We start from the raw sequence: 27,503 nt of genomic DNA on the forward strand, positions 1-27,503 counted from the left end.
TGGGAGTTAGTACCGAGATCTAAGAATAAATCAATCGTTGATTACAAGTGGGTCTGTAAGGTTAAGGAAGGTACTAGGAGTACAGAACCCTTAAGATTTAAGGCTATGTTAGTAGCAAAGGGTTACACACAGAAAGAAGGTGTTGATTATAACGAGATTTTCTCACCAGTTGTCAAGTACACTACTATTAGGGTCATGCTCACATTGGTTGCGCTCTTTGACTGAGAACTTGAACAACTCGATGTAAAAACCGCTTTTTTACATGGAGAGCTTGATGAACAAATCTTTATGAATCAACCAAAAGGTTTTAAAAACAAGTTAAAACCTGATTATGTGTGTTTTCTGAAAAGATCCCTATACGGTCTGAAGCAATCACCTAGACAGTGGTACAAGAGGTTTGATTCCTTTGTACTCACTATAGGATTTCAAAGAAGTAAATTCGATCACTGCCTATACTTTCAACACAACGAGACTGATAACAATTATTTGTTTTTGTTGCTCTATGTGGACGACATGCTTTTAGTTGGATCATCTCCTAAGTGGATAAACAATATAAAAGCAGATCTTAGTGGAGAATTTGACATGAAAGACCTAGGAAAGGCTAAAAGGATTCTAGGCATGGAAATAGAACGAAATAGGTCAAATTCCATCGTATTCTTACATCAGTCCCCATACATATCAAAAGTGTTGAAAAAGTTTAATATGAGTGACTGCAAACCTGTCACGTTGCCTCTTGCAAATCATTTTGTTCTATCTAAGGAACAAGCTCCTTGCAATGAACGTGAATTGGAATACATGAGTAAAATTCCATACTCAAATGTGATTGGTTCCATAATGTATTTGATGGTTTGCACTAGACTGGACTTAGGATTCGCTATTAGTACTCTCAGTAGGTACATGTCTAATCCAGGTCCTGAACGTTGGGAAGCATTAAAGTGGCTTTTAAGATATTTGAAGGGTACAAGTGACGTGGGTCTAAAATTTAGTGCTAATAAAGAAGGCGTGAAATTAAAGGGTTTTGTAGAGCTATTAGTACTCTCAGTAGGTACATGTCTAATCCAGGTCCTGAACGTTGGGAAGCATTAAAGTGGCTTTTAAGATATTTGAAGGGTACAAGTGACGTGGGTCTAAAATTTAGTGCTAATAAAGAAGGCGTGAAATTAAAGGATTTTGTAGATGCTCACTATGCAGGAGATAGGGTTGGTAGGAAATCAACTTCCTCTTACGTATTCATCTTATCAAATTCGTGTGTTAGTTGGAAATCACAGTTACAACACATAGTTGCACTATCCACTACAGAGTCAGAATATATTGGCACCACTGAAGCAATTAAAGAGGCTCTATGGCTTAAAGGTCTACTTCATGAACTGAGTGTCTTGAATGAGTATGTGGTTGTGTATTCTGATAGTCAATCATCCATACATTTGTGTAAGAATCCTGTCTTTCACGAACGCACTAAACATATCGATGTTAGGTTACACTTCATTAGGGATATAATATCACAAGAAGTAGTAAGACTTGAAAAAATTCACACACAGTACAATCCTTCAGATATGGGCACGAAAGTGCTGCCACTGGTAAAGTTTAGAAGTTGCAAAGAGCTTCTAAACATCGGTACAGGTAAATGATTTCAATTTTATCGATTTTTCTGTTAGAGGTGTCACTAATGGAAAAACGTTTTTTTCTTTGCAGGTCCTTTGAAACCAAGGTGGAGGTTGTTAGACATTATGTTGTCAAACAACCCCCGGGCGATGATGAGAACCAATTTTATCAGTCGACATAAATGACTGAACGATAATTCAACATCGAATAATGGATGAACCGACCAAACGTTGCCTTACCTATTGGACGGCTAATATTCTTTGTGGCTTGTTGATTTCTTCCATTGGAAGTTAACCCTAGTCGAGCCTACTTACCATATCCCGACTTACCTTATGTTATCCACTTGACTTACTATATATATTGGTGTTTTTGCCTTTGTTGGCCCCGTCCAAAAGTTGAACCCGTGAGTTGAAGAAACTGCCGTGTCCAAGCCGTGTCTTCTGTCTTCATCTTCTTCGTGATTTCTTCTCCACCCAAATTGCTTGAGTCTTTGTGAACCTTACCTGAGTGGTATCCATCCTAAGTGTGTGGATTGAATCAACCAAGCAAGAGAAGAAAGCAACCATAGGAAGAAGAGGCGCCGACGGGTGGGTCATTCCAGTTTTGATGTTGAATTCGGTTTTAATGGTTAACTGAGCCCGGGAATCAGCGTGAGCAGCAAGAGGAAGGTCCTAACAGAGGTCACCACAGATCCCGAGTACGAGAAGATATCAGCAAAATATGTTTTCCAATTTTTTAAGAATATTGCAGAAGTCCATAAACATGATGTCCTTGAGTTCTCTATCTGAAATTTGGGTCAACATTTCTTATTGAATGCTTTCCCCAATGTTTACCACATGGTGCTAAAGTCTCTAGTATGTTTTCCTATTGACTGATGCTTGCTAATCTTATAGCAGCATGCATTCCTTGCTCTAGCCAATGTTTATGTGCACTTCAAATGTGGTCGTCAAGGTTTAAGGATTTGTCTATTTTGAAGTCTAGATAGGCTAAAATAGCTACTTCCCTGTCACTAATGGAATCACTTCCAGTATTTTGTCTTTCCATTGTCATCAGACAGCCAAAGTTTTATATTCTAGCCAAGAACATGGATTTAAGAATGATATTTAGAACATCTTCATATTTGCACATAAATTGTACAAATACAATGTAAATACAAAAATTTATCCTAAAATGAAAATCATAGCTGTAAAAAAATATGATTTTTGCATAAAAAAACTTTAAACTTTTGCATAACTAAACATACCTGGGTCGTAGGATGGAGTCTATTGTTGAATGTGACTTGCTGGGAAGAGCTAGGACCATTTTGTTCCTTTTTTAATTCATATTTTTCTTAAAGATAATTGTGTCCTACAACCGTGATTGGTGTACAAGTAGGGGTTACCGACACCTCACATTTGGGGCGTGAGTGGGTAATTTTTTGACATTATTTATTCATGCGGTACCCGTCTGTATTTCATCTGTAAAAAATTTTTTCGTACACCAAGCATTAATCTTGTGTCCTGAACATGCCACTAAATTCTTAACTTAAAATGAGAACATAAGCGCATAAACATGGAAATAATACAAAGAGAAAGCAAAACTGACATCTTCAAATTTTATTAATTCATAACATTGACAAATCTACATAATCCGTTGAACTTGTGGTCTGACACCACGCTTTAACACCCAACGCGTAGAGATCAAAATATCCCTTGAACATTCTTTACCGTAACCTGTCCTAGAATAATTTAGGAAAAAAAAATTATTTGTTGATGTGACATTTTCCACAACTATAAACAAAGTTTCAAATAGAGTTTTTCTTAAAATTTTAAATATTTCTGGACCAATTAACTTCACAAGCATAAGAGAAGAAAAAAGCCTCGGTACGTGCTTTTTTCACAAACTTTTCACAGGGTGATATTGTATCAGCACCTGCTGGCCTTTTTTTTTTTTTCCATGGAAACCAACCAAGTGTTATTTTTGTAAAATTTTTGTACTTATAACATTGTTCATAAGAGAAACCAGTTAACTCATATTAGAAATTAGTTCCAAAGTATAAACGAAACAGGTTTAGCTTAAATGAAAACATTACCTATAACGTCGCAGGCTTGTTTTATTGAAATTATCATGTCTGTCTATATTATATAATAATGTTGTATGTACTGCTTATTTAATATAATTATTTATCGTCATCGTGACTAACCAGGTTTTGCAGTGAAATGTACCTTGGATGTCTAGAATAATTTATTTATTTTGCCATGATTTTTGTGATTAACGTTAAATTTATGATGTAAATGGGCTCATGGTTTTGTTTGATAATCGATATCAATGCATGTTCATAAATGAATTTAATCCTGTACGGGAATTCTGATTTCTGATACATGTTTGAATTTCATGTGTAAATTAAGCTTAAGTTATTGCTATATGGTAATTTATGCCATCAAAGACAAATGAAGGATTAAGGAAATAAAAGTATCGTATTATTTATTCATTTATGTTTTGAAAATCACTGCACTTCTATTTAATCATTGCAAAATCTATTTTAATGTTCACGTACTCATCACATGTGAATATATATATTATACTACTTATAAATAAAAATGGTACATAAAGGATGACATAAAATGATATGGAATGAAATAATTGAATAAAAAAGTTGATTGTGTTTTAAACTAACAAATGATAAAGTAACATATAGCATCATGTAACCCATTATGTAAAATTTAATGTACGTGTAGCAATGTCCTATATATATATATATATATATATATATTTCAATAATATCTTACTTTTCATTTTTCAATATGTATTAATTTCCAATTAAAAGTCCTCACACATTCCTAAATCATTCGTATACCCAATAATTAACAATTAATTTTCTAATTAAAACAATCACTACAACAAAATTGTGATTTCGCGACAAGTTTTTTTGCGACATACGAAAAGCTGTTGCAATAAGTGATTTAGCGCGACACAATCCGTGACTTGTATAGTGCGACAATGCCGGCAACAAACATCTTGTGGTCGCTAAATTATTTTTGCAACAAAAGATCAGTTTTTGCGACAACAATTTTTTATCGCAAAATCAATTATTTTTTGTAGTGAATCCACCATAGCATTTGCCTTGCACTAGCAAATATGTACGTATGTAATTGGTAGGTTTGGTGAATAAGTTTCTCAAAAGAGATTAATTCTCCCAAGTTCATGTACACTTTTATATATTTTTGGGACTATTCAATGAATCTAGGAGTAAATAAATTACTAAAGTTGATGTACACTTATTTATTTTGAAAATTATTCGTTTAATTTATTATACAGATTATTCTCCAAGTTTACGTACACTTTTGTCTAAATTAATTTTCAAGATCACGATTATATAAATTATTATTTTTTGTTTATTCATTAGTTCAAATTAATTTAAATTCATATTCATGAATATATTTGAATGTTCTCATTAGTATTCGACGTAAATAAACTAATCTCTCAACTATTTAAATTTTCAAAAATAATTTAGACGTTTTTCTCATCACATTTTTTGGAATTTATTTGATGGGCTTTTTCTTTTGAAGATTTTTTTTTTAATGGTTATAATTTTTTATTTTTTATTTTTTTTAAGTGGGCAATAATTTGATTGTATGAATCATAGATATTGCAGATTTTGAAGGAGTTCAAGAACTTCAGAACAATCCTTCTACTCACAGAATACTAAATAAGAAGCAAAAGAAGATTATTGGTGATATTTTGCTTGATATTCTAGACTTGTACGATAGAGATATTATACAACTATTATCATCATTTGTTGGAAGCTATTATTTTTTTAGTATTGTGAAACTAAGTGCAATATATGATATTCAAAATTCCATGCTAATCGTGTGATACGCCTGAATTTTTTCACATTATGTTACTTGATGAATAAAAAGTTCATTGCACATAAACAATTTGTATTGATTATTTTTTATATTCAAACATATTCAAATATTACTTCTATAACACTTATAAAATATTTCAGAATAACATGCAATGCACGCTCAACATAATTCATTCATGGATTGTTCTTTGTCAAATTATTAATAGTTGAATATTGTTCCATTTTCTTGTTTTTGCGATTTGGCCACTGTAGTAATCTATTTCATCAAATAGCTAATGATTGTGTAGTAACTTAACCACTAGATAGAGATATATTAATGAATTTGTGTCTTAAACTTGGTGATATGGAAAGGCGACAGAAATTAATTCTTGGAGTCTTTGAAATCCTAACTTTTCCTTCACTGGTTCAAAATTTAAATGAAATGTCTTGCCAGTAACTGTTGTTATCTATTAATTGATAAACTTTATAATGGTACTTAAGATGAGTTAATATATATTTTGATCTAATAAGACCACAATAAATAATAAATATGTAGAAGTCCTTTTAATCATGACAATGAACTAGGATTTCTGGCACGTTAATTTCGTAGATGGCTAAGGATATCTCCACTTGCCATTCTAAAAATAAAATACTAAGGATTTCATTTAAGTAAACCTCCCCCCATTTTTCAGGTGTATGTCATATAGTTAAACATATAAATGCATTATCATATTTGTCCTTATGTTAACATGATATTATTTGATTATTATGCTTTGTGTCATTGATGTTTTTCATTTCATATTTATACATGTCAATGCATACATGATGTTTCAAGAAACAAAATTTTTCAAATGTCAATGAGTCAAGAAATGTTTTTAAAGATATGTATCCTCTAATGTTTTTATTATAAGGTGTATGTCTATGCCATGAAAAGTGTGAGTGGAAAATGAGGGGTAGAGGATCAGTGCACCCGACCAATGTTCGATGAAAATGTTAATCTTAATTGCTTTGCAGTACTACTGTTAGGACTCGGCTGAGTTCCAAATACTAATTGTCCACTGTACTCTAATTGGTTAGATGATATACCAAGTGAGCTAACGACATCAATGTTAAGTTTTTAAAGAAATGAAAGAAATGGAATATATATTGAAAAATACTTTTATTTTAAAGTAATTCACATGCATATCATGAGCATATGCATCATATACATAAGGTTTGCTTATTGAGGTTAACTCATTTCACGTTATCCCTTCCCATTTTCAAATGATGAAAGCAAGATGATTCGAGATGATTACTTGTGGTGACATAAACTCAGTACTCATGATATTGGATTAGTTTTGTAAATAAGTTTTACATACAAATTAACTGTCTTAAGTTTTTATTAAGTACAAATTATTTTAAAATAATAAGTCATTGATGTTTATTATATTAAAGAAAAATTGAATCGTCTTTTCCACATTTATGATTTCAAGAAAATGAAATGGTAATACGTCTAAATCTGGGGTATCTAAATTTGGAGGTGTTATATTACCACATTTCTTGAACTAGGGTTAAGGGTTCGATACACCACTCATCACCCCCCAAATATCCTCTCTTTTTCTCTTTTTAGCATAAGGCAAACACTACGGTTTTTAACCATCTGGCAACCTGAAGCAGTTCTATTTTTCGGTTCGGGAACAAAATTTTTCAAATTCTTTTTACATAATAAACGATCTCCAAAATACATGAAATTTAAAGAGAAGGTACATGACTTGTGTGACATATCCACAAATCAGTTCCTGCCAACGGCCAGGGGCGGATGTAGCTTATGGCCAGCTAGGGCAGCTGCCCTAGCTGGCTTCATCGGAACCGCCACGCCGACTGCCGAAAAGTCAGTTTTTTTTTCCTTCAGAATTGGGCTTCATCGGAACCGCCACGCCGACTGCCGAAAAGTCAGTTTTTTTTTCCTTCAGAATTCAGACGTTCAGTGGCTTGGGTGTTGGGCTGTTGGCTATTGGGCTTCAATTTTTTTTTTTTTTAAATTCGGCCCAATTAAAGAAGCCCAAATGACCTGCAGCCTGCTCCACTCCAATATACCCAAATTTTTACAATTACAACCCGAAGCAGAGCCAAAGGCACAGACACAGTGACCAGATTGAAGATTCCCAGATTTTTCCCCAAATTGCCACCACCCACCATTACCATTTACCAATCTAGGGCTCTCCCCATCTTAGCCGTCAACCACCGGTCCACCAGTCCACCACTACCACATGCCACAGCAGCCAGCAGACACTACAGCGCCACTCGCCAGGTCCGCCAGATCGCCACCGAGTCCAGTGAAGCAGGCAGCCCACACAGGTCGCACTCTTCTTCAAAAAATGCAAGATTCTTTTAGACTTTTAGTTATTTGATGTTCGGTGATTCATGCATGTGATATTGATCTAATTTTCCAAAAATCTTGGATTTCATTTTGGCTACAAGTCTGCAACTCCAGGCTCCAACTCTAAAATTTTTCTAATATTTTTCACATTTTTATATATTTTGCAATACTTGTGGGAATTTATTAAAGTGATTACTGATTATGTGAACTTCGAAGTAAATCTATGAATGAGTTGAAAATGTTATTGTACTGCACTCTGCACTATTGCATCGGCATCCATTGGACAATTTGGACCAGATTTTAATTTATTTTCCTCTTTAATGCTATTGTATTGGATAAGATTGGTCAATAGAATAGACAAGAAAATAATTTTTTAACTTATTTTTGTGTTTACTATTGTCTAAATATTGTGTAGTCCACCTAACCAAACACACAATTGGTGTTTAGGAGTTGGGTCTTAACAAAATATCGAATGAAAAATGGGAATAAATTGTTGCAATGTTAAATTGGAGGTACATAGGTTTGCTGTCAATTCAGTCCGGATGTTACTTTCTCTTTTGGGGTTCTCATTTGATTAGATATTTTATTGTTTGTTTACTTGATGGCTGCCTTCATTTTGAATGGCTATTGAAGGATTAGTGGTTTACACTTTTTTGTATTTTCAAAATTTATCTCATAAGTCATAAGTCATCAGTGGAGGAGATCCTATTGTATTGTCTATTGAGCAAATGAAAATGAAAATTGTTGAATTGTTGATCATCAGTGGAGGGGATTTTTTTGTTGAATTGTTGATTTTTTAATCAATTGTAATTGAAAATTAAATTGGGGCATTTTGCAGATTATGGAACGATTTTTTCAACTGAAACGAAAATCTATACCTAGTTCTCCTAGTTCTAGTTGTGCTTCTAGTCCTGCCACTGCTTCTAGCCGAGCACTCGAGTTGTTAAATAGCACAAAGAAGTCTCGGGCTCAATTCAATGTAGATGATCTTATATCTGATCCAGGAAAACGCCCCCCTATCGAGTCATATGATCTTAATATCAGAGATGATGTTATGATGGCATATTTGCAAAAAGGTCCTTGTCAACCACATGGACATGACTTGCCAAGAAGATGGATAGGAAATGATAATAGGTGTTTTCGAAGAGAATGGTTTTCTGAATTTTATTGGTTGGAGTACAGTATAGAAAATGATACGGCTTATTGTTTGCATTGCTACTTATTCAAACCAGATAGAGGGGGTCAAGGGGGTGGACATATATTCACTAAGACTGGCTTTAGGGATTGGAAGCACAAAGGTACATTGAAAGATCATGTCGAGCTCATTGATAGTGCTCATAATCAAGCTTTTGCAAAGTGTACCAATTTGATGAATCAAAAGTAAAGTATCTCCCATGTTATTTCTAGCCAAAGTAGTAGTCAACAAAAAAATTATAGGACAAGGTTGACTGTGGTGCTAGATTGTACTAGATTTCTCTTGATGCAAGGATTGTCATCTCGTGGTTATGATGAATCGAAAGAGTCTCTTAATAAAGGAAATCTGATTGAGCTACTAAATTGGTATGCAACTTGTCGTAAGAAAATTAATGAAGTACTATTTAGTAATGCTCCTGGAAATGACCAAATGACTTCACCAAGCATCCATAAGGATTTGGTTAATTGTTGTGCTGTAGAGACGACAAGGTCTATGATCAATGAGATGGGTGGTTCCTTGTTTTCAATTTTGGTTGATGAGTCTCGTGATAATTCTATAAAAGAATAAATGGCAGTTGTTTTGAGGTTTGTTAACAAAAGTGGACAAGTGAAGGAGTGTTTGTTGGGCATTTACCACATTGCTGATACTTGTGCCCAATCACTCAATGATGACATTGATGCAATGTTTTCTACACATAGGTTGAGCATATCTAGTCTGAGAGGTCAATGTTATGATGGAGCAAGTAATATGTCAGGTGAGTTCAATGGCTTAAAAACTTTAATTTTAAGAGAGAACCCATGTGCTATGTATATTCATTGCTTTGCTCACCAGCTTCAGTTGGCAGTTGTTTCTGTGGCACATAGGAATGTTATGCTTAGTGATTTATTTAACCTGCTTGCTATTATTGTTAATTTGGTTGGTGCATCATGTAAACGTGTAGATGCTCTTCGAACAAGCTATCATGTTGAAATTCTGGAGAAGCTTAATATTGAGGAACTTTCTGGTGGAACTGGTCAGTTTCAAGAAATGAGTTTGGCACGCCCAGGTGATACTAGATGGGGCTCACATCTAGAGACAGTTACTCGCTTTATTAGTATGTTTAATGCAATCATAGATGTTTTTGAGAATATATCAAAAGACAGCATAAGTTTACAGCAAAAATCAATGGCCATAAGACAGATGGACACTATGCAAAATTTTCAATTTGTGTTCAGTCTCCATTTTATGTTTGAAATTCTTGCAATTACAAACGACTTTTCACAAGCCTTATAGAAAAAGGATCAGGATATTTAAAATGCTATGAGATTATTGAAGTTGTGTAAGTACGCATTGCAGAACATGAGAGACAATGGTTGGGATACTTTGTTGAGTAAGGTAATTCAGTTTTGTGTTGATAGACATATTTCAGTGCCCTATATGGATGATATTGTAGTATTGAAAGGTCGACCTAGGCGTGCAAGTCAGCAAATGACTTATTATCATTGCTTTTATGTTGATTTATTTTGTTATGTGATAGATTCAATCTTGCAAGAGTTGAATGATCGTTTTCCAGAAACAACTACTGAGCTTTTTACTTGCATTTCGTGTTTAAATCCAAGAGATTCATTTGCAGCTTTTAATGTATGTAAATTGGTACGACTTGCTCAGTTATATCCTATGGATTTCAATAGTGAAGAGCTTTTATTACTTAGACCTCAACTTGACAAATTTTTTATACTCATGAGAATGGATGAAGCTTTCTTCAACCTCAAAAGCATATCTTGGGTAGCTCAAAAGTTGGTTGAAACTGGAAGTTCTTGATATTTTCCAATGGTTTATAGGCTGATCATATTGGTTTTGATATTACCTGTGTCAATTGCAAGTGTTGAAAGGGTATTTTCTGCTATGAATCTAATCAAGAATGATCTGCGTAACAAAATGGGAGATAAATTGTTGAATGACAATTTGGTAGTTTACATGGAGAGAGATCTTTTGTGAAACTTGAGAATGAGACAATATTGCAACGTTTTCAAAATATGCGACCTCGTAGAATTCAGTTGTCTAAGCTTGCAATTTCAGAGTAAGGTTGTATTGTATATTTTTTTAACATTTTGGGTTATATTAAACTATATTTTCATATATATATATTTTCTAGATTTTAGTGCATTTACATATATATTGAATAATTTTTAATATTATTTAATCTAATTTTAATAAACGATCGGCCGCCGACCGGACTAGGCTTTTATGATCGTCGATGGTCAATGGTCAAAATCAACCTCCGCCCTAGCTGAATGTTGGTGCTGAATTCGTCACTGTCAACGGCATTTGAGGCACTAAAATATATATTTTTAAAACTCGTATAGTCTCCATTTCCCTGTATAGCCTGACAAAGCTTACAAAAAATGCTATAACTAATTTTGGAAGCATCAAAATGACCTGATTCCAAGTTCGGCAAGTAGATAACTCGTGAGGTTGTCTAAAGACTAAAGTCCATTGATTTCACTCATAAATTCCAAGTACCCAGTGTGCCACACATTTTTCAATGAGGGGCAGAAAGCATGAAACATATTATAATGGAAATACATATTATAATGGAAATTAATATTTCATTCCATCAACTGAAGCATAAAAATTTCCATTCTTTAAGTTTATAATAGAGGGCTAAACCCCGTGAGTTTAAAACATGAAAGAAATCATAGTAGCATCCCCGATGTTAAATGCAGAAAATTCTATGTATAGCTTTTATATTGTCACAGGTAGTTGGATTTTCAAAAAAGGTCCAGGTTTTGTCGAACTTTCAAAACACGTAGAGCCGAAAAGTGATCATTCACAAAATGTCGTACCCATACTATTTCGTACATGAATTTCGAAAATTAAAAATTCAGCTACTATGTATACACGTGTACCTCAACCTACCCTAATTAGCTGCTTTTGGAAATGTTAAGGTATATACACGTGTACCTCAACCTACCCTAATTAGCTGCTTTTGGAAATGTTAAGTTGGATGGTGAAAATCGTGTATGTCATGTTGTGATAAAATAACATTTTTTAATAAATAGATTGTAATTTTATTTATAATATTTATTTATTAACTAGCATGTGAATTAAAATGACCATGATACTCACAATAATATAAGTCGAGTGCTTGCATCGAGAAGCACAATGTGATACAACTTATATTTTGAACATAAATATTTAATTCATAATCAATATACAAGGGTTGACAATTTGTGCTAAAATGTTGTAGTGTTAACTAATTCACTATTTTAATATGTGATTTGTTCTAATCGTGAAAATAGTTAGAAATGACACTATTACACTTAAGATATATTGAACATATATGTCAAGTTTATTTCTATATCATGATTTTGATTCATTTTGACTATATTATTATTTGTTGATTTTTTGATTTACTAATGTGTGAGACAATTTGATTGATTAAATAATTCAATAAGTTAGGAATTTGAGAATGAACGAAGTAAAGAACTTGAATTCATGTTCAAAATTACCGCCTTGAATATTAACTTATTTAATTTTATATATTTCAAGATTGCAGTTTTTGGTCTTTGGAGTATAAAGCAAGACTAATAAATAGATTGAGTGGTCTAGGATCGACTAGACATGTATAATTATTGGAGCTTCCATAATACATGTCCGATTAGGTTTGTATGGTAGCTCCATAAAGTATTTGAGAGCTTAATTGCAATTACTATAAAGTTTTGAGCTTGCTTTAAAAGTTTTGGACTCAATTATAATTGCTAGAAATGTTGTAAACTTAATTATGTTTGTAGTTGAAATTCGAGGACTACGCTTATAATTAAAGTTATTGACTAAAATTTTGACTTTCTTTGGAACTCCAATTCAGAGATTATGCGAAATTCTTATTGCGCATGGATTAGAGCTCTTTCTGTAATGACCTAAATTTTGAAATTTGAAATTAGTACAAAAACAACAATGTTTCTTTAAAAAATTTGGGTTAAATTAAAATTTTCTTAATTTTCTTTTAACTTTTAGTTACCTATGCATTCTATTATATGTTCTAAAATTTATTGATAACAAATTATTTAGGATATATAACTTTGATTTGTTAAATAGCAAAACTAAAATAGAAGGTTCTAATGAATGTTAGCAAGGAATTAAATTCAGGAATGCACTATCGAACGATCAAGCTTAGTAGGACTATTTATTTGATTTATAATTTTTATGAAATTTTTACATTAGTTTCTTATCTCGTTCACTCCAATTGACTCTCAAAAAAAAAAAAAAAAAAAATTCCTGTTCTCGGATACACTGAACATAGCACATGAAAAATGGCATAACTTATCCTACTGACCTTCAATTGACTTCATTCCAAAGCCAATAGATAGAGGACTCATAGGACTTTCAAACTTTACTAGTTTTGTCAAAAATTCAAAAAATTCAGTCCGAAATGACGTGACAAAATTCAGATAGGAAGTTGAAAATTTTTGTTTACAAGTCTAACGTTTAACCTTAACTTCTTTAACAAATTTAATTATATGCGTACTTGAATCAAGTAACAATATAAATGTTCACAACAGGGAAAAGAACTAACATCTTGTAAAATTTAAACGTAAGTTGCGTAACTAGTAAGAACTAGAAACTTTTCAAATGTGACAAACTAAACAAATGAAGCGCCTTTTTCCCTTCGGATCCTCCGCAATCCACGTAAATCTCACTTCCTCAACCATTCTATAATTTGAAAATTTTGTCAACATAGGAGATGTGAACTTTAAACTCGGTAAGACTAATATCACATGGTGGTGCACCCTTCCAGTCTTAAATATATATACATATATACAAAGTGATAGGAAAAAAATTTATCATTTCACGTAGATGAATACTAACAAATTCATGATTCCAAAGAATCCCTTGAGATCATAAAAACCAATTATGGCCGTACGTGAACTTCTTTGTTCATAAGTTCAAAAATTCTAACACATATCAAAAGTGTGTATATATATATATATACATAATGAACAAAAAGGGTAAATACTTAACACAACCTACCTTGATTTTTTAGAATATAAAGGAACAAAATGTGTAAAAGCTTTTTCTCTTTCACACACTCACTATTCCTTTAAACTTAACTTAACATAAAAGATATATTTTAGAGAAAATAAGAGTAAATTCGGATTTGAGGAGAGGTGTAGCGAAAAAGAGATTTTCCTCTTCTTGTAACCTCATTTTTTAGTGAAAAACTAAATGGGAGAATTATATTATCATTATCCTTGCTAAATTAAATCTTTTGCTAAGAATTTGAAGAGTTTTAAACCCATAAAAAATAATTCTTATAAAAAGTTTTACAAAATATTTATATAATGAAAAATAGAGGAAAATGAACTATTCATATGATTTGTAACTTATCTCTACGAATGTCAACTAATAAAATAATTATTTCATCCAATTAACTTGATATAATTATTCTTAATATACAAAATGAGGAGTTTTAAACTCAAAAATCATTTTATAAGAATATTTTATAAAAACAACTGCTTCGTGATTCGAATCTAGGTTGCCTATGCAAAATAACATGCCAATGATCATTGTGACAACCCAGCTATTAGTTAAATATTTGTAATCAAATTTATTTAAATTTAATGCCTTAAATTGTTGGACTTTTAAATAACTTATGGCTTAGACTTTCAAAACCTTAAATGGGCGGAACTTCCATAGCTCGTTTCTTAAATGAGCTACATCAACCAACTTAAGAACATAAAATTCGGGACCTTACAGCTCTTTTATGTTTATAAATAGAGATTATAGGGAACAAAAATCGATAACATTAATTCTTTCATAGCATTCAAATTTAGAGAGAGCGAAATGTTTTCTTCTTTTTTGATATGTTCAGTCTGAAATTACTTTCTGAATTTAATTTAAAAAAGATGTCCACATGTTGGTGTAGTTTTGACTTTTAAAAATATCATAAAAGATTTGAAGTTTTGAAGAATCATGTTCTTGAAATAAAAAATTGGAGTTCGTGATACAAATCTTATCAAAATTTGATTAGCGAATTTATGTAAATTCTTAGTCTTTAATTTGATTACAACATACAGAGGAATGTCTCTAGTAACGATTTTGAATTCTTGAACAAAAGAAAGTCTTGTTGTTTAGGTAATTTTTTTCCGCATTTAAACAATTTCTACGACACCTGTTCCTTTAGAAATCTGACTTTTCTTTTTATAATTCATGAAACATATCATAAATTTATTCACTAATTAATCAGTATTTCATGTCACCATGTGCTTATGCTTAAGAGATTTGTCTGTATGTGTTTGTTTTGTTAAAAAAAAATCATATTTTCAGTAAATTTTCTATTTTTTTACAATTTATTAAATTTTATTTTTTGAATTTTGAATTTTTGGAATTTTTATATAAATAAAATTTTATTTAAATGCTTATTTCCCATATTATTGTGTTTCAACTTTTATATTATAAGTTTAAATGGTCTTCGAAAATATGCCCCTGTTTGGCCCCCATTATAAATGGGTTTATAATGGAGAAATAATATTTTTTTTTGAAAAATAAATGGTTGTAAAAGAATGAAAAATTTTCGATTTGTATGTAATATTATTTTATTGAAAGGTTGTGTAATTGAAAATAAGGGAGGGAGAAATTTAAATTAAACTGAAGAGTTTTAGAGGGGGCCAAACGGATTTCATAAATACCATATCAAACAAGTTTATAGCTAAATTTAACATTGACTATAGGGAAAAAAAAAAAATATCCCATTGTTTGTAGATCAAAGTCTAATTGGCGATTGATCTTGTATTTATACAACCCTAATTATTATGACCGTTGTATCTTTACTGCCATAATTATTATCTATAAATATATGATTTTGATTCTCAATAAAATACAAAAGTCTATTAACTTCTCTACTTTCTTTATAGTTTATAACAAGCTATCAGCACAACATTCTAATCAGCCGAAGTCGGAAAAGCAATCTCTTCAATCCAAAGAAAAATACCAAATTTTATCCTATTAAGTTCATAAAGAAACTCTTCTTTCCTGTTAAAAAAATGTGATTTCTCCCTTCCATTATTGTCTCTTTAAGAATGATCTTATTGCTCTGTTCCTAAAAATGTTCTAGCGCGTTCATTGCCTTCAATAATTACCTTCATGCACAATAATCATCAGTACATCCAATTGTGATGTTCAAAGAAATTCTCCTTTTTCCTTTTTTTTTTTTTTAAATTGATATTATCTTTATTCTTGTGGATAACCTCAAATTACACAAATAAAACAATTTTAATGCGGAAGCCATGCCTCGTACCATCCACCAATTTGTAGCCAATATTTTATATGTGAATTTATATTATTATTGTAATTATCGTGGTACACAATTTAATGTCTATCTCATTTTTTATTATGAGCAACAGATTATTGATATCGAATTTGTTCTTAATTATATCGCAGCCCTTAAAAAAGCATGTCATATGTATAAATACTCCTGAAGAATATTTGTTATCATTCCCAAATAAGTACAACTCTTCCAATATTAATATAATAAGGATATTAAGCTATAATGCCCCAAAATCTATTTTTTTTTTTTAAAGAAAGACTTGAAATGTTACCAAAAATTCTCTTTTCCTAATTTAATCCAGTGGTGCAAAAGATGGAAGTAAGATAGTCTCGATCTTGCTGGCAGACACAGTGTGAGGGTTCGATTCCTGAAATATAAAATTGGACTTTTTGTGGGCACCAGTGTACAGGCAAACTCTTATTTTCTAACCTGTTGAGCCACATCCCGCGATTTACCTCTCTCACGATACTTCAAGGATGGGATGATGGGGGCCCTCAATATTAGGGTTCAACAATTCAAGTGAAAAGTTTTTTTACATCAAATAAAATTTTAAAGTACTACGATTTCACACCGTCAATTCAAATCTAACATAAAATGTCAAATGTTTGAATAAAAAAAACTATTAAATACTGTGCACAAAATTTAATTTAAGGACTTTCTTCAACAAGATAAAGGAAATTTGCAAATTTTCATCTTTAAAAATTTTACTTGACGATCCAATAAGCATCATTCAATCAATTTGCTATATGTCCACACGATCCGTTCTAATATGAAAAGTTATTGTAAGAGTGGATATTTTGAAAAATACTGAGTAAGAAATACATGTATATTCATGATATAATATAAAATGACATAGCATACCGACATTTATTAGATTTAGAGCAAACTGGTCGCAACATTCAATAACTCAAAAATTTTTATAAGAATTCCTATATCTCATAGGATTTAACATATTTCATCTAACGATCCATTCCGAAGAATTTAACATAAAAATCGACCTAAAAACCTTATAATATTTCATTCCAAATTTATATAAATATTAAGAAATAAGAATTTACCATTTTGTACTTTGTACTCTTACCTTAACTTCTACTCAACGAAATCTGAAGATTCAACGAAATCTGAAGATGCAAATGATTAAGTTGCATATTTTTCTTAATAGTTTACGTGTGAAATGAAATTGCACAGAATGAAACGTCGTAAAATTTTTGTTTTAAATGGAAATAACATCCAATTTATATATACATAATGCAACATCCATCAACCCAAAAGCCAAAAACGTCTCCAATCAAAACTGTAAGAATTCAAAGATTAATTAAATCAATTTATGGCCTCCATCAATCAATCAATCACACCTTCGTAACCAAATATGAATTTAACATTTTTTATTAATTAATTTAATAATGAAATTCAATTTGATAACGTGTAAACGTACCACATTGTATTAAAATATTATTTTTATTTATATTATATATATTAGTAAAATATTAAAAGATAATCGTTTTCTTTCTATTAGATTAACTCGGACATAATTAGTTCAAAATTACTTTTTTTTGAACCCAAATTATATTATTTAACACGAGCTACAAAATGAATAGAATATTGATACATTTTTATCAACTTCCGAAATAATTTAATATTCGATCTAAAAAACTTACAATAAATTCTAAAAAGTATACATAAGTAAATAAATTATTTGTACAAATAAGTGAGCTGAGTTTATTACTTCAACTTTTGAACTTTAATGTGACAACAAGACTAGACATGAACTATTTCATTTACTAAATCACCATTATTAAATTTAGCCCATATGAAAGTATAATTAAAAAAAAAAAAAATCGAGGTGTTACATAATCTACAATTTTTTAGTTAATAAAACACAAGTTATATATTACAGTAGTATTTCAATAGAATATACTTATTCCTATATAGAATAATTTTATAAGTCTTATATTTTATAAAATTTATTATGTTTTTACTCATCACGAGTAAACCCTTACTTAATTTAATATTTCTAATGAATAATATGTTGTTACTCCTAAAATAACACTATTATAAAAAAGATATTATTTTCTCTTGATGAACATGAAATTACAATGTCAATATTTCAAAAGAATATGGACTATTGCTCCTAAAGAAGTGATAGTCTAAGCATATTATTATTTAACAAAAATTAAAAAAAATAATAATACTTTATTGTGCTCTAGAAGTAATACATGTCTAAAAAAAATATCATATCATCAAATAAATATAAAATAAGTTATCATCTCTACATGCGTAACTTTTGAACTAATGCTTATCCTTGAAGGAAAGATTACAACTCTTGTTTTGTTGTCATTGGTTAATTTGGCTCTTTAATTGGTTCTTATATGACTATACAATATTTAATTATATTTTTAAAAATTAATTGCATTTTATTTTGCTTCATTAAATAATTGTTGATGTTTTGTCTAGAAATTAAAATTTGTCATGTAGCAATTTTTTCCTTTCTAGGAACATCTCGTCTACTGATGTGATTGTGTAATGTATAGAAAAGAATTTGTTTTATCAAACAATTTTAATTGCATCCCATAAAGAAATATTCTTATGTCTTTTGTTTAAAGACACATGTAACCGATATGTCTTGGATCCTCAACTCAAATATGATAACTAGATAGTATGTTCAAGCTGAATATTGTACATTATATGCATACATAAACATGAATCAAATAATTTTGTGCAAATAATATATTGTCTTATAACATTAATAAAATATTATTATTCAGTCATAAAGCAGATTGAAGATGAACTGCCAAGATATTTCTTTAGTTGATAGCATAACTATGCATACATAAACATGAATCAAATAATTTTTGTGCAAATAATATATTGGTTTTTAACATTAATAAAATTTTATTATTCAGTCATAAAGCAGATTGAAAATGAACTGCCAAGATATTTCTTTAGTTGATAGCATAACTATGCATACTATTCTTCAAGACAAAATTATTTTTTCATAGTTATATTAATAGAAAATAATGTTAATATGAATTAGATGCATTGAATATCATTATAGGCACCAAAAGAGCTAGTATTATTTTATGACATAATACAAAACTATATGTTGACCATGCACTTTTAGTCCAAAAAAATCCATAAAGAATTTGCTTAGTTTTATATATTTATATCAACTATACTGGATATCAAATTAAAATGATGCAAGAAAATAATACTAAATATCTTTGCATAATTTTTTATTATTTGACAAAAACCATATAAAAGAAAAACTGCTATCACTCCTCTTTGGCATGTACTATACATTTTCAAAAATGAATAAATCGAACATTATCATTAACTTAAAGTTCGTTGGCTCAAAAGTTCTAGACTTTAGCATGATTAAATTGAACACTCAAAAGCAATAATGATATGTCAAATAATTAAAAACTCACATGGACATCCCTAAAAATTAGAAGATTCTTTTAACTAATCCATATACTTCTTGTTCGCAAAATAAGTTAGTCACCAGACCTTCCACTATAAATGTTAATGTTGAATCCCTAACTTTTTTTGAAAGAATTCACGGAGGAAAGAATTCATAGAGATAAATTTAGGTCGATACACCACTATATTGATCATTTTGTTATTTTATGATTTTAATTGATTATTCTATTAAATGGCAACATATCTGCTTACTTTTCATTAGAATATTGTCCTATGAGAATATCAAATGTATGAGAATATAAATGAATCTCAAATACGTTGAAGCGTAGTGGACTAGTTGGTGCCAAAGACTGTGTACATGAAAAAAATATAAAATAAAAATCAATCAAAAACGTTAGAAGAAACAATGATAGGATGATTGATTAATCAAAAACTAATTATATGATTCCAGCGGAATCACAAATGTCCATCAATCATAAGATCAATAAATTACTTATGATCTCAAAATATGAGAATGGAATAATATTGTAATTAAAAATATTTTTGCTTTTCACTTGACTTTTGAAATTATGCAAAACGAAGATTTTGAACCACGGTCTATGAAAAACTATTAAATGATTGACCAAAATAAAAATAAGTTACATAAACGGATTAAAATTCCTTAAAGAAATGAAAATGTGTTTGGACTTACAGTTTGAAGCCCAAAAAATATAATCCATGTGGATTAAAAGTTGACTTTTGTAAAGAAGATAAATGAAAATAATGAAATTACAAGTACAAAACCCAACTTGTAGTCCAAGGTTTCTCACAGACTTGTGATGAATTATGAGAAAATATATTCTCCCGTAGAGGATATCATCGCTCGAAATTTTTAAAAATTTGATTGTATCACATAAGCTGGGCATATGCTTATAGCATCTATTTATCTATATGGTTCATTTAATATTGACACATACATGTGAATGACTTAAAGTGCCATAAACAAATGACACTTGCCCCAAAACTATGTTTTCAAATAAATTGCAAAGATAGATCGTTATAAGGTCTGAAATAATTTGGATACATGTGATATAATTGCCTTAGCAAATATTTGCTGGAGGATTATAAAAACGAAGATATTTGTCCATTTATTTCTATACAAAAAACAAATAATGAATTTGTAATTTCGATGATTTATGTTGATGATTTAAATTTTATTGAAACTCCTGAAAATTTTAGCAAGACTGTAGATTATTTGAAAAATAAATTTGAGATAAAGATTTAGAAAAAACCTAAATTTATGCAAATTTTGCTAGAGGCCTAGAGGATCGCCCTTAAAGACTAGTTGTTATTACATGCATATATTGAATTCTATGTATATAACATGTCATCCTAATACTTCTAAGAGGTGGATCTTGCAACCTTCTTTCTATCATAGTGAAAATCTGCAGATATGAACACAACATTCGTATTGACGGTGAACTTATGCATATCTTCATTATTCTATTCTTCTTCTTTTTCTCTTTTCCCTTTGTAATTATATTGCTTGCGATATTCACCACTGGGAACTTAGTCCATTCTAAAATAATTTGTACGTCATATAATAACATAAGTACATCTGTCACCCCCAAAAAATATAATTTTCCAAATGTCACGGGTTGAGTGGCAATAATCGACACTTTTCACGATTCACCCATTCTAACACCTCAACTAATTACGGTTATATTTCCTTTTTATTGTTGACGTACAAGAGATACAATACACTAATTTATCGTTGTAATACTTGTACCACGTATCAAATATTTGTTACCAAAAATATGTATGACAGGAGAATGGTTGACAGAAATATGTCAGGTCGAGCAACACCACATATCTTATAGATAATACTTTGGCATTTAATGGTGACAGAGTATAAGTCATTTATTATAGCCCAACAACATTAATACTATATTTGGCACCAACCAAGAATTGGAATCTTTTTAATGCAAAATTCATTCACATTACACACGTCTCATTAAATTTACACCTTTCACGTTGTGTGCCTGGGAATGAAACTCAGAAAAAGCCAAATTCCCATGTGTTGTCCACACATTTGTCGTTCAAATCTTTCCTCTTTCATCAGCCCCATATTTAGTTTTTGCAGTTCCATCTTCTGTTACTCTTTTTCCATCTTTTGGGTATGGCATAATTGCATTAACGTGGCTGCCACTCATCAGGACAAACCACCTGATATTATACATTATTTTTTGTCCCCTCTTTATTCATGGTGGTTGAGCCCACTCGTCTGTATCCTTTACATAGATTTAAGTGGTCGGTCGATACGTGTAAAAAGGGTAAATTAGATGAATGGGATTCCTAACTTTTTGGGTTATCAAGAAAATGAAATGAAGATTATCTGAGGTCGAGCATTGAAATCTTTCCAGCTACGTTTCACACTTCATCCAACCTCGACCTCTGGTGGCCATTGGCCGTTCATTAGGATTCAACTAGAATGAAGCTACAAGAAATGATGCTAAAGTCCCTTCGACTGAGTCAACTCTAGTCTACACTCATCTAAGAAAAGAAAGAATCTATCAGTCCTTATTGATCGAAGGAGCTTTGAATTCGAAACGCATGGACTCTTAAGTCAATGACAGGAAAGTTATGATTCTTCATTCACATCAGTTATTCCACCACTAAAAGGACCTTTCTTGACTACATATTGTTACAGACAATGGCTTCAAACAGACGTACTTCCAAGTTCCATGAACTCTTGGAACATATAGAATATTAGATTAGAGTTAATATATTTCGGTTTGCAAATCAATTCAGTGTAGAACTCAATAAGAGATAAAAGAGTTCTGCAACAGTGTCAATGCATATGAGGTAGGGGACACACGTGCACATATCTGAAACTGGAAACAGAACAATGTATTCGTGCAATATAACATTGACTTTTAGAATGACTTTGGAATGAAAAATACGGCAAATTACACGATCAGAAGAATGTCAAGTATATAGGATACAATGAAGATGTTAGCAGTAACACAGGAAAAATTTGAAATGGCTAAGCAATGCAGATCCAATAAAAATTCACTAGGAGATTACTGATTTACTCAAATATGCATTTAAGCTAAATTGGCAGGTTCTGTACCAAATCCTCTACTCCCTAGCAAATAGAGAATAAAGCTGAGTTTGTTATTCTACAGTGTTCAGGTAAATCAGGCCTTCCCCCAAGATAAAAGTCATTATGAGATCATTGTGGAGAAAAAGAAAAGAAAAGAAAAGCTATAAACAAGATTAGATTTCAACCGGAGAATATATTGTATCCGCCTAATGTTTACTAATCTAAACAAGCAACTAGCTACCGTTAACTTTTAGAAAGCTATCAGCTGCAACGAATGAACATCAATTGCTTCAGCAAAATATAGGATTGTAAGCACATAATTCCTTGTTTCCTCTTTTCACACAATAAATTAGGTAATATACCAAATATACATATATATCACCAAAATAATGGAAAGATCCTTTAAACTATGATGAACACACCCTTGAAGATAAACAAAAACATTAGCTCAATTCCTGACTTCGTAGGCAGTAGGCACAGTTCCACCTCCAGATTTCAGAGCATAAGCAATTCTGTAAAAGTGACATCTAACATCTCTATAATTTATACAGGAACTTGAAGGTAAAATGAAAACAATAAAATGATGATCCAGGAGAACCTGTATCTGGAGAATGGGATGAAGCTGTAGGCCTGGGAGAAGGAAGGATGAGCAAACCAAATGCACACCTTTTAGAATTCTTGGATAGTTACAGTGAAAGAAACCAAATCATCCACAAAATCCATCTTCTCCGCAAAGATACCTCTTCATTTTTCGTGCTTTTCGAAACTTGAATATGTATTTCGAACCAATCTACTGTCCCGATCCCTGAGAATCATCCTTGGGAGATGGTTGCTGCTGAAGCTGATGCTGCTGCTGTTGAGGGTGCATCCTAGACTCTCCCATCTGCTGGTAAAGCTGGTTCATTGCTTGAGGATTCAAAACCCCAATATGAGAATCTTGGGATAGCCCAAGCTCCAATCCTGGAAGCTGCTGGTTTGTAGCACCCAAAATTGAGGTAAAACTCATTGGCCCCATATTGCTTGATGGCAAATCAAACCCTGGGAACCCAATCTTCTGCAAGTAATTAGAACCCTCACTACCCAGATTAACTGTTGATGGACCAGAAGATGATGATGATGATGACTGAAATCCAAAACCACTGACAGCAGGGGGCCATATCCCTGCACTTGCCATATGGGGTCTCCCCAAATTTACCATAGGCCAACTGGACCTATTCCCACCCCCTCCCCCACCTGACCCCCCCATATGCCCACCAAATTCATCCATCTTTTGGTGAATCCCTGCTGATATAGAGTTCCCCTGCTGGGAAATAGAAACCCCGGCTGCTGCTAAAGCCGATGCCGGTATAGTCCCCGTCCCTGTAGCAGCTATTATCGATGGCTCCGCTTGCTGTAACAGCCACTGTATAGTTTCTCCATCAGATTTGTGTCCCAATTCTCTGGTCAGCTGAAAAATTCTTGCAGCACAAAGGGCTGGCATCCTTATCCTCCTCCCTCTACCTTCAACTTTCGTGTGCCTATCTTTACTCGAGCTTCTCTTGGGTGCCAGTGCCTGTTTCTTCCCTTCTTCTTTCTCTGCAACCACAATCTGAAAATCCTTCATCTCTGCTGACTTATTCTCGCTCATCCCTGTGCTGTTATTCAAGAAACTTGATACCTCCTGCGGCTGCTTTGAGCCCTTGGGATCCATGATTTTTACACAAGAAATTACAATAAAATAGCAAAAAAATCAGTAGGAAGAAAAGGGGTTATGCGTTCTTTGTGTGTATTGAAAAAGGTGACCTCAAAGAAAAGGAACAAGAGGAATTCTAGTGATGCTTGAATTCGCAAGTTTTTGTCACTGTTTATGGGTAAAAAGAAGAATGTGAAAGAAAGGTAACTTGTTGAAATCCCAAGACAATGAGTTAAGGATCTTTGTCAAAAATATTAATAAAATCTGCCTCTTTTTCACTGTTCCAGATTTTGACTTTTGACTATTTTTTTTGATTTGACATGGTTTCCCAAGTTTTCACTGGTACACAAACACGCGGCTTGTTCAAACCCAGAATAAAGATAATAGAAAAACACGACAGAATAGATATTACACCATTCGTCTGGATTTCACTGCTAAACACGGAACTTGAAAACACGACAGAAGACAATCCAGCAAGAAATCGACCAGTATAAATGGATTTTATCTATGATTTCAATTGAGAGACAGCAAAGAGTATGATGCGAGATTGAACTCAAGTATACATATGGATGTATATTATAGGACGACACTTGGCAAACAATAAGTGGGATTCCTTCAAGCTCACTCTAAGTGCATCCTTAAAAAAAGGAAAAACAAAGATAAAGAAGCTTCTAATAAATTTCATGGAATCAAGCAGAGATGGCCCAGATAGATATGTCCTTTGAGTTGCTAAAGAAAATGATTAGGGTTTCACGATGCTAATTATGTGGGGCCCAGAGCTCCATCATCCTTGTAAGATGGAACTTTGGAGCTTACTCAACATAGATTTTATTCAGTGGAGAGAATAGTTTAAAAGCTTCGAGGTTGTTATCAGAATGTTAGTCTATGTCCAATCGAACTACTTTTCATGAAAACACAAAAACATTAAGGATAAGAGTTTAATGTCAAACTTTACCATAACTCTTCTATACAAAGCTTAATCGTAAACTTCTTATTTATAATCGTGAATTGCAGTTCACTAGATTTATTAAATCTCTTATTAAATGACAATGATTATTGTCATTTAATAAGAGATTTAATAAATCTAGTGAACTGCAATTCACGATTATAAATAAGAAGTTCAAGATTATTCTTCCATGCATCAACCTCAATGGAAACAAGAAGTTGACTTCAGTTGGGAATCATCGTGGATGGGTCGGAGCTCTCACTGATCACAAGCTATAAAATTGTTAAAGCGAATTGTCACGCTCCAAAAATATTGATGTTTGATTATCTTGTGTTACGGATACTCTTAAATTTTTAATATATAGTAGTTTACTGGAGTCTTAAATCCATGAATCAAAGGAATCTCTTAAATAAAATTGTGGAGGAATATTATTACCAATAATGAGAAGGAAAGAAAACAAACATGTTTGAGAGGAAATGTGGAAAGTGGGGAAGAAGGTGACATGAATTTCCTTGAATCACTCCTATCACAAAGATGCTTAATCATTATTAGTTTTAAAATGTAGGATTAGTGCAGTTTTTTTATAGTGCCACGGACTTTACATACCTAATACATGTGGAAGAAGAATCATTTTCCAGGCTGGTTATGTTTAGTCACCACCCAAACTTGGTCCTAGGGATATTTTTAGCTAGTGTGTGATTAATATATGTCATCTATCTTCGCCTCAACCACTTTTCACTCTAAAGTGTTGAGTACGCATTCCAACACCTTGTCAACAACAATATCCGAGGCAAAGTAACTCCATGCAGACTTGTCACCTTTCGAGGCGATAGGCCGGGACCCAACCCTTTGCGACATTGGAGGAGAATCTTGACGGTTAAGGTCTGAAGCCTGATTTTTTATGCTAGTTATATTCTAATACTTTAAATCACGTGTGATGTCCCTTATTTCTCGATTTGGATAGTGTTTGGAGGTCACGATCTATGATACCTAAAATGCAAGATGGTGACAGAGATGAGTTTAACCAATGAGTCATTGGAATGAAACTACATTTCAAACAATCGGAGAACTTCAATTCATATCATTTGCCTATAAATACTCATACTTGGTGAAATTTGAAGGACACTCGAAAATGATATTCTCACTCTTAGGAATATAAACCCTGACTCTAGTTTTTCTTCTCTGTTCATGTCATTCTCGCATTCAATACATTTGATAATCTATTTCATTGACTTGAGTATCAGAGTACATACAACATCTTTCCTGCCTTTGTTTAGATAGGCTTCAATTTTGTGCCTTTAACGTGTATATTCTAAGTGACAAGTAACTTATACATAGAGAAAAGTGGAGAAGGAATCAACGGCGAGCTGGGTCCCATCCATTTTGGAGGTTAACGTATGGATGCGTTTGTGGAAAATATCACTTTAACCAAGATACATGTGAGTAAAAAGCTAATCAAGAAGCCTACATTTTACCCAAGTTGCCCTTTTTCCAAAAGACTAGCCGTAGGAGAAAGGATGAAGGAATTGAAGGAGATGCCAACCTCAGAAGGACCGCAATAAAGATGCAAAAATGACAATGGGGAGTAGGCCCTCTGTCTTAGACGTGGCAAGGAAACCCATAGGAGTTGCTATTAAAAACAGGATCCGAAAAATATTCAAGATAACATGAAACTGCAGATTACAACATAAATCCTAAACCACAAAATCAAGGTTTAGATCTTTCAATTGTAGGCACAGACCACGATCCTTTTACCATCACAGAGGCACCGAGACTCAAACACAAGCCCTCACAACCCAACACATCAAAGTCGCTTCACTGAAAACCAAAACAAGGACTGCCTACCTTCAATCGATTACTCATATAAAGGAGAATCACACAAGAATACAATTATCACAAAGATAATCAACCAGAAATCTCACAAAGAGAAGAAGGAAGAGTCACAAAGACGAAGAACACGAAGGTTCCAGAAGGCAGAGAGAGAAAAAATGACAATCTAAATGCCAAATAGGAGCTAAGGATATTATTTATAGATAATATCATCAACCGTTGATCAGCGGGTCAATCCAACGGTCCAAGAGCGACTAAGATG

The 27,503-nt window shown here is 32.2% G+C and overlaps 2 protein-coding genes across 2 annotated transcripts; one reads left to right on the top strand and one right to left on the bottom strand.

The window, feature by feature from the left end:
- Positions 1-9,549: 9,549 nt before the first annotated feature.
- Positions 9,550-10,782, top strand: LOC111365717. The gene is made up of 3 exons (XM_022986255.1): positions 9,550-10,098; positions 10,318-10,441; positions 10,499-10,782. Exons 1-3 carry the CDS (start codon positions 9,550-9,552, stop codon positions 10,780-10,782), a joined length of 957 nt encoding a protein of 318 aa, XP_022842023.1.
- Positions 10,783-23,059: 12,277 nt separating this feature from the next.
- Positions 23,060-25,084, bottom strand: LOC111365409 (transcription factor TCP20). The gene is made up of 2 exons (XM_022985933.1): positions 23,392-25,084; positions 23,060-23,305 (listed from the first exon to the last, which is right to left on the bottom strand). The coding sequence occupies exon 1, from the start codon at positions 24,481-24,483 to the stop codon at positions 23,584-23,586; it is 900 nt and encodes a 299-aa protein (XP_022841701.1). The 5' UTR covers positions 24,484-25,084; the 3' UTR covers positions 23,060-23,305; positions 23,392-23,583.
- Positions 25,085-27,503: the final 2,419 nt, after the last annotated feature.

The sequence above is a fragment of the Olea europaea genome, chromosome 17, assembly GCF_002742605.1.
Source record: "Olea europaea var. sylvestris chromosome 17, O_europaea_v1, whole genome shotgun sequence".
Classification (NCBI taxonomy): domain Eukaryota; kingdom Viridiplantae; phylum Streptophyta; class Magnoliopsida; order Lamiales; family Oleaceae; genus Olea; species Olea europaea.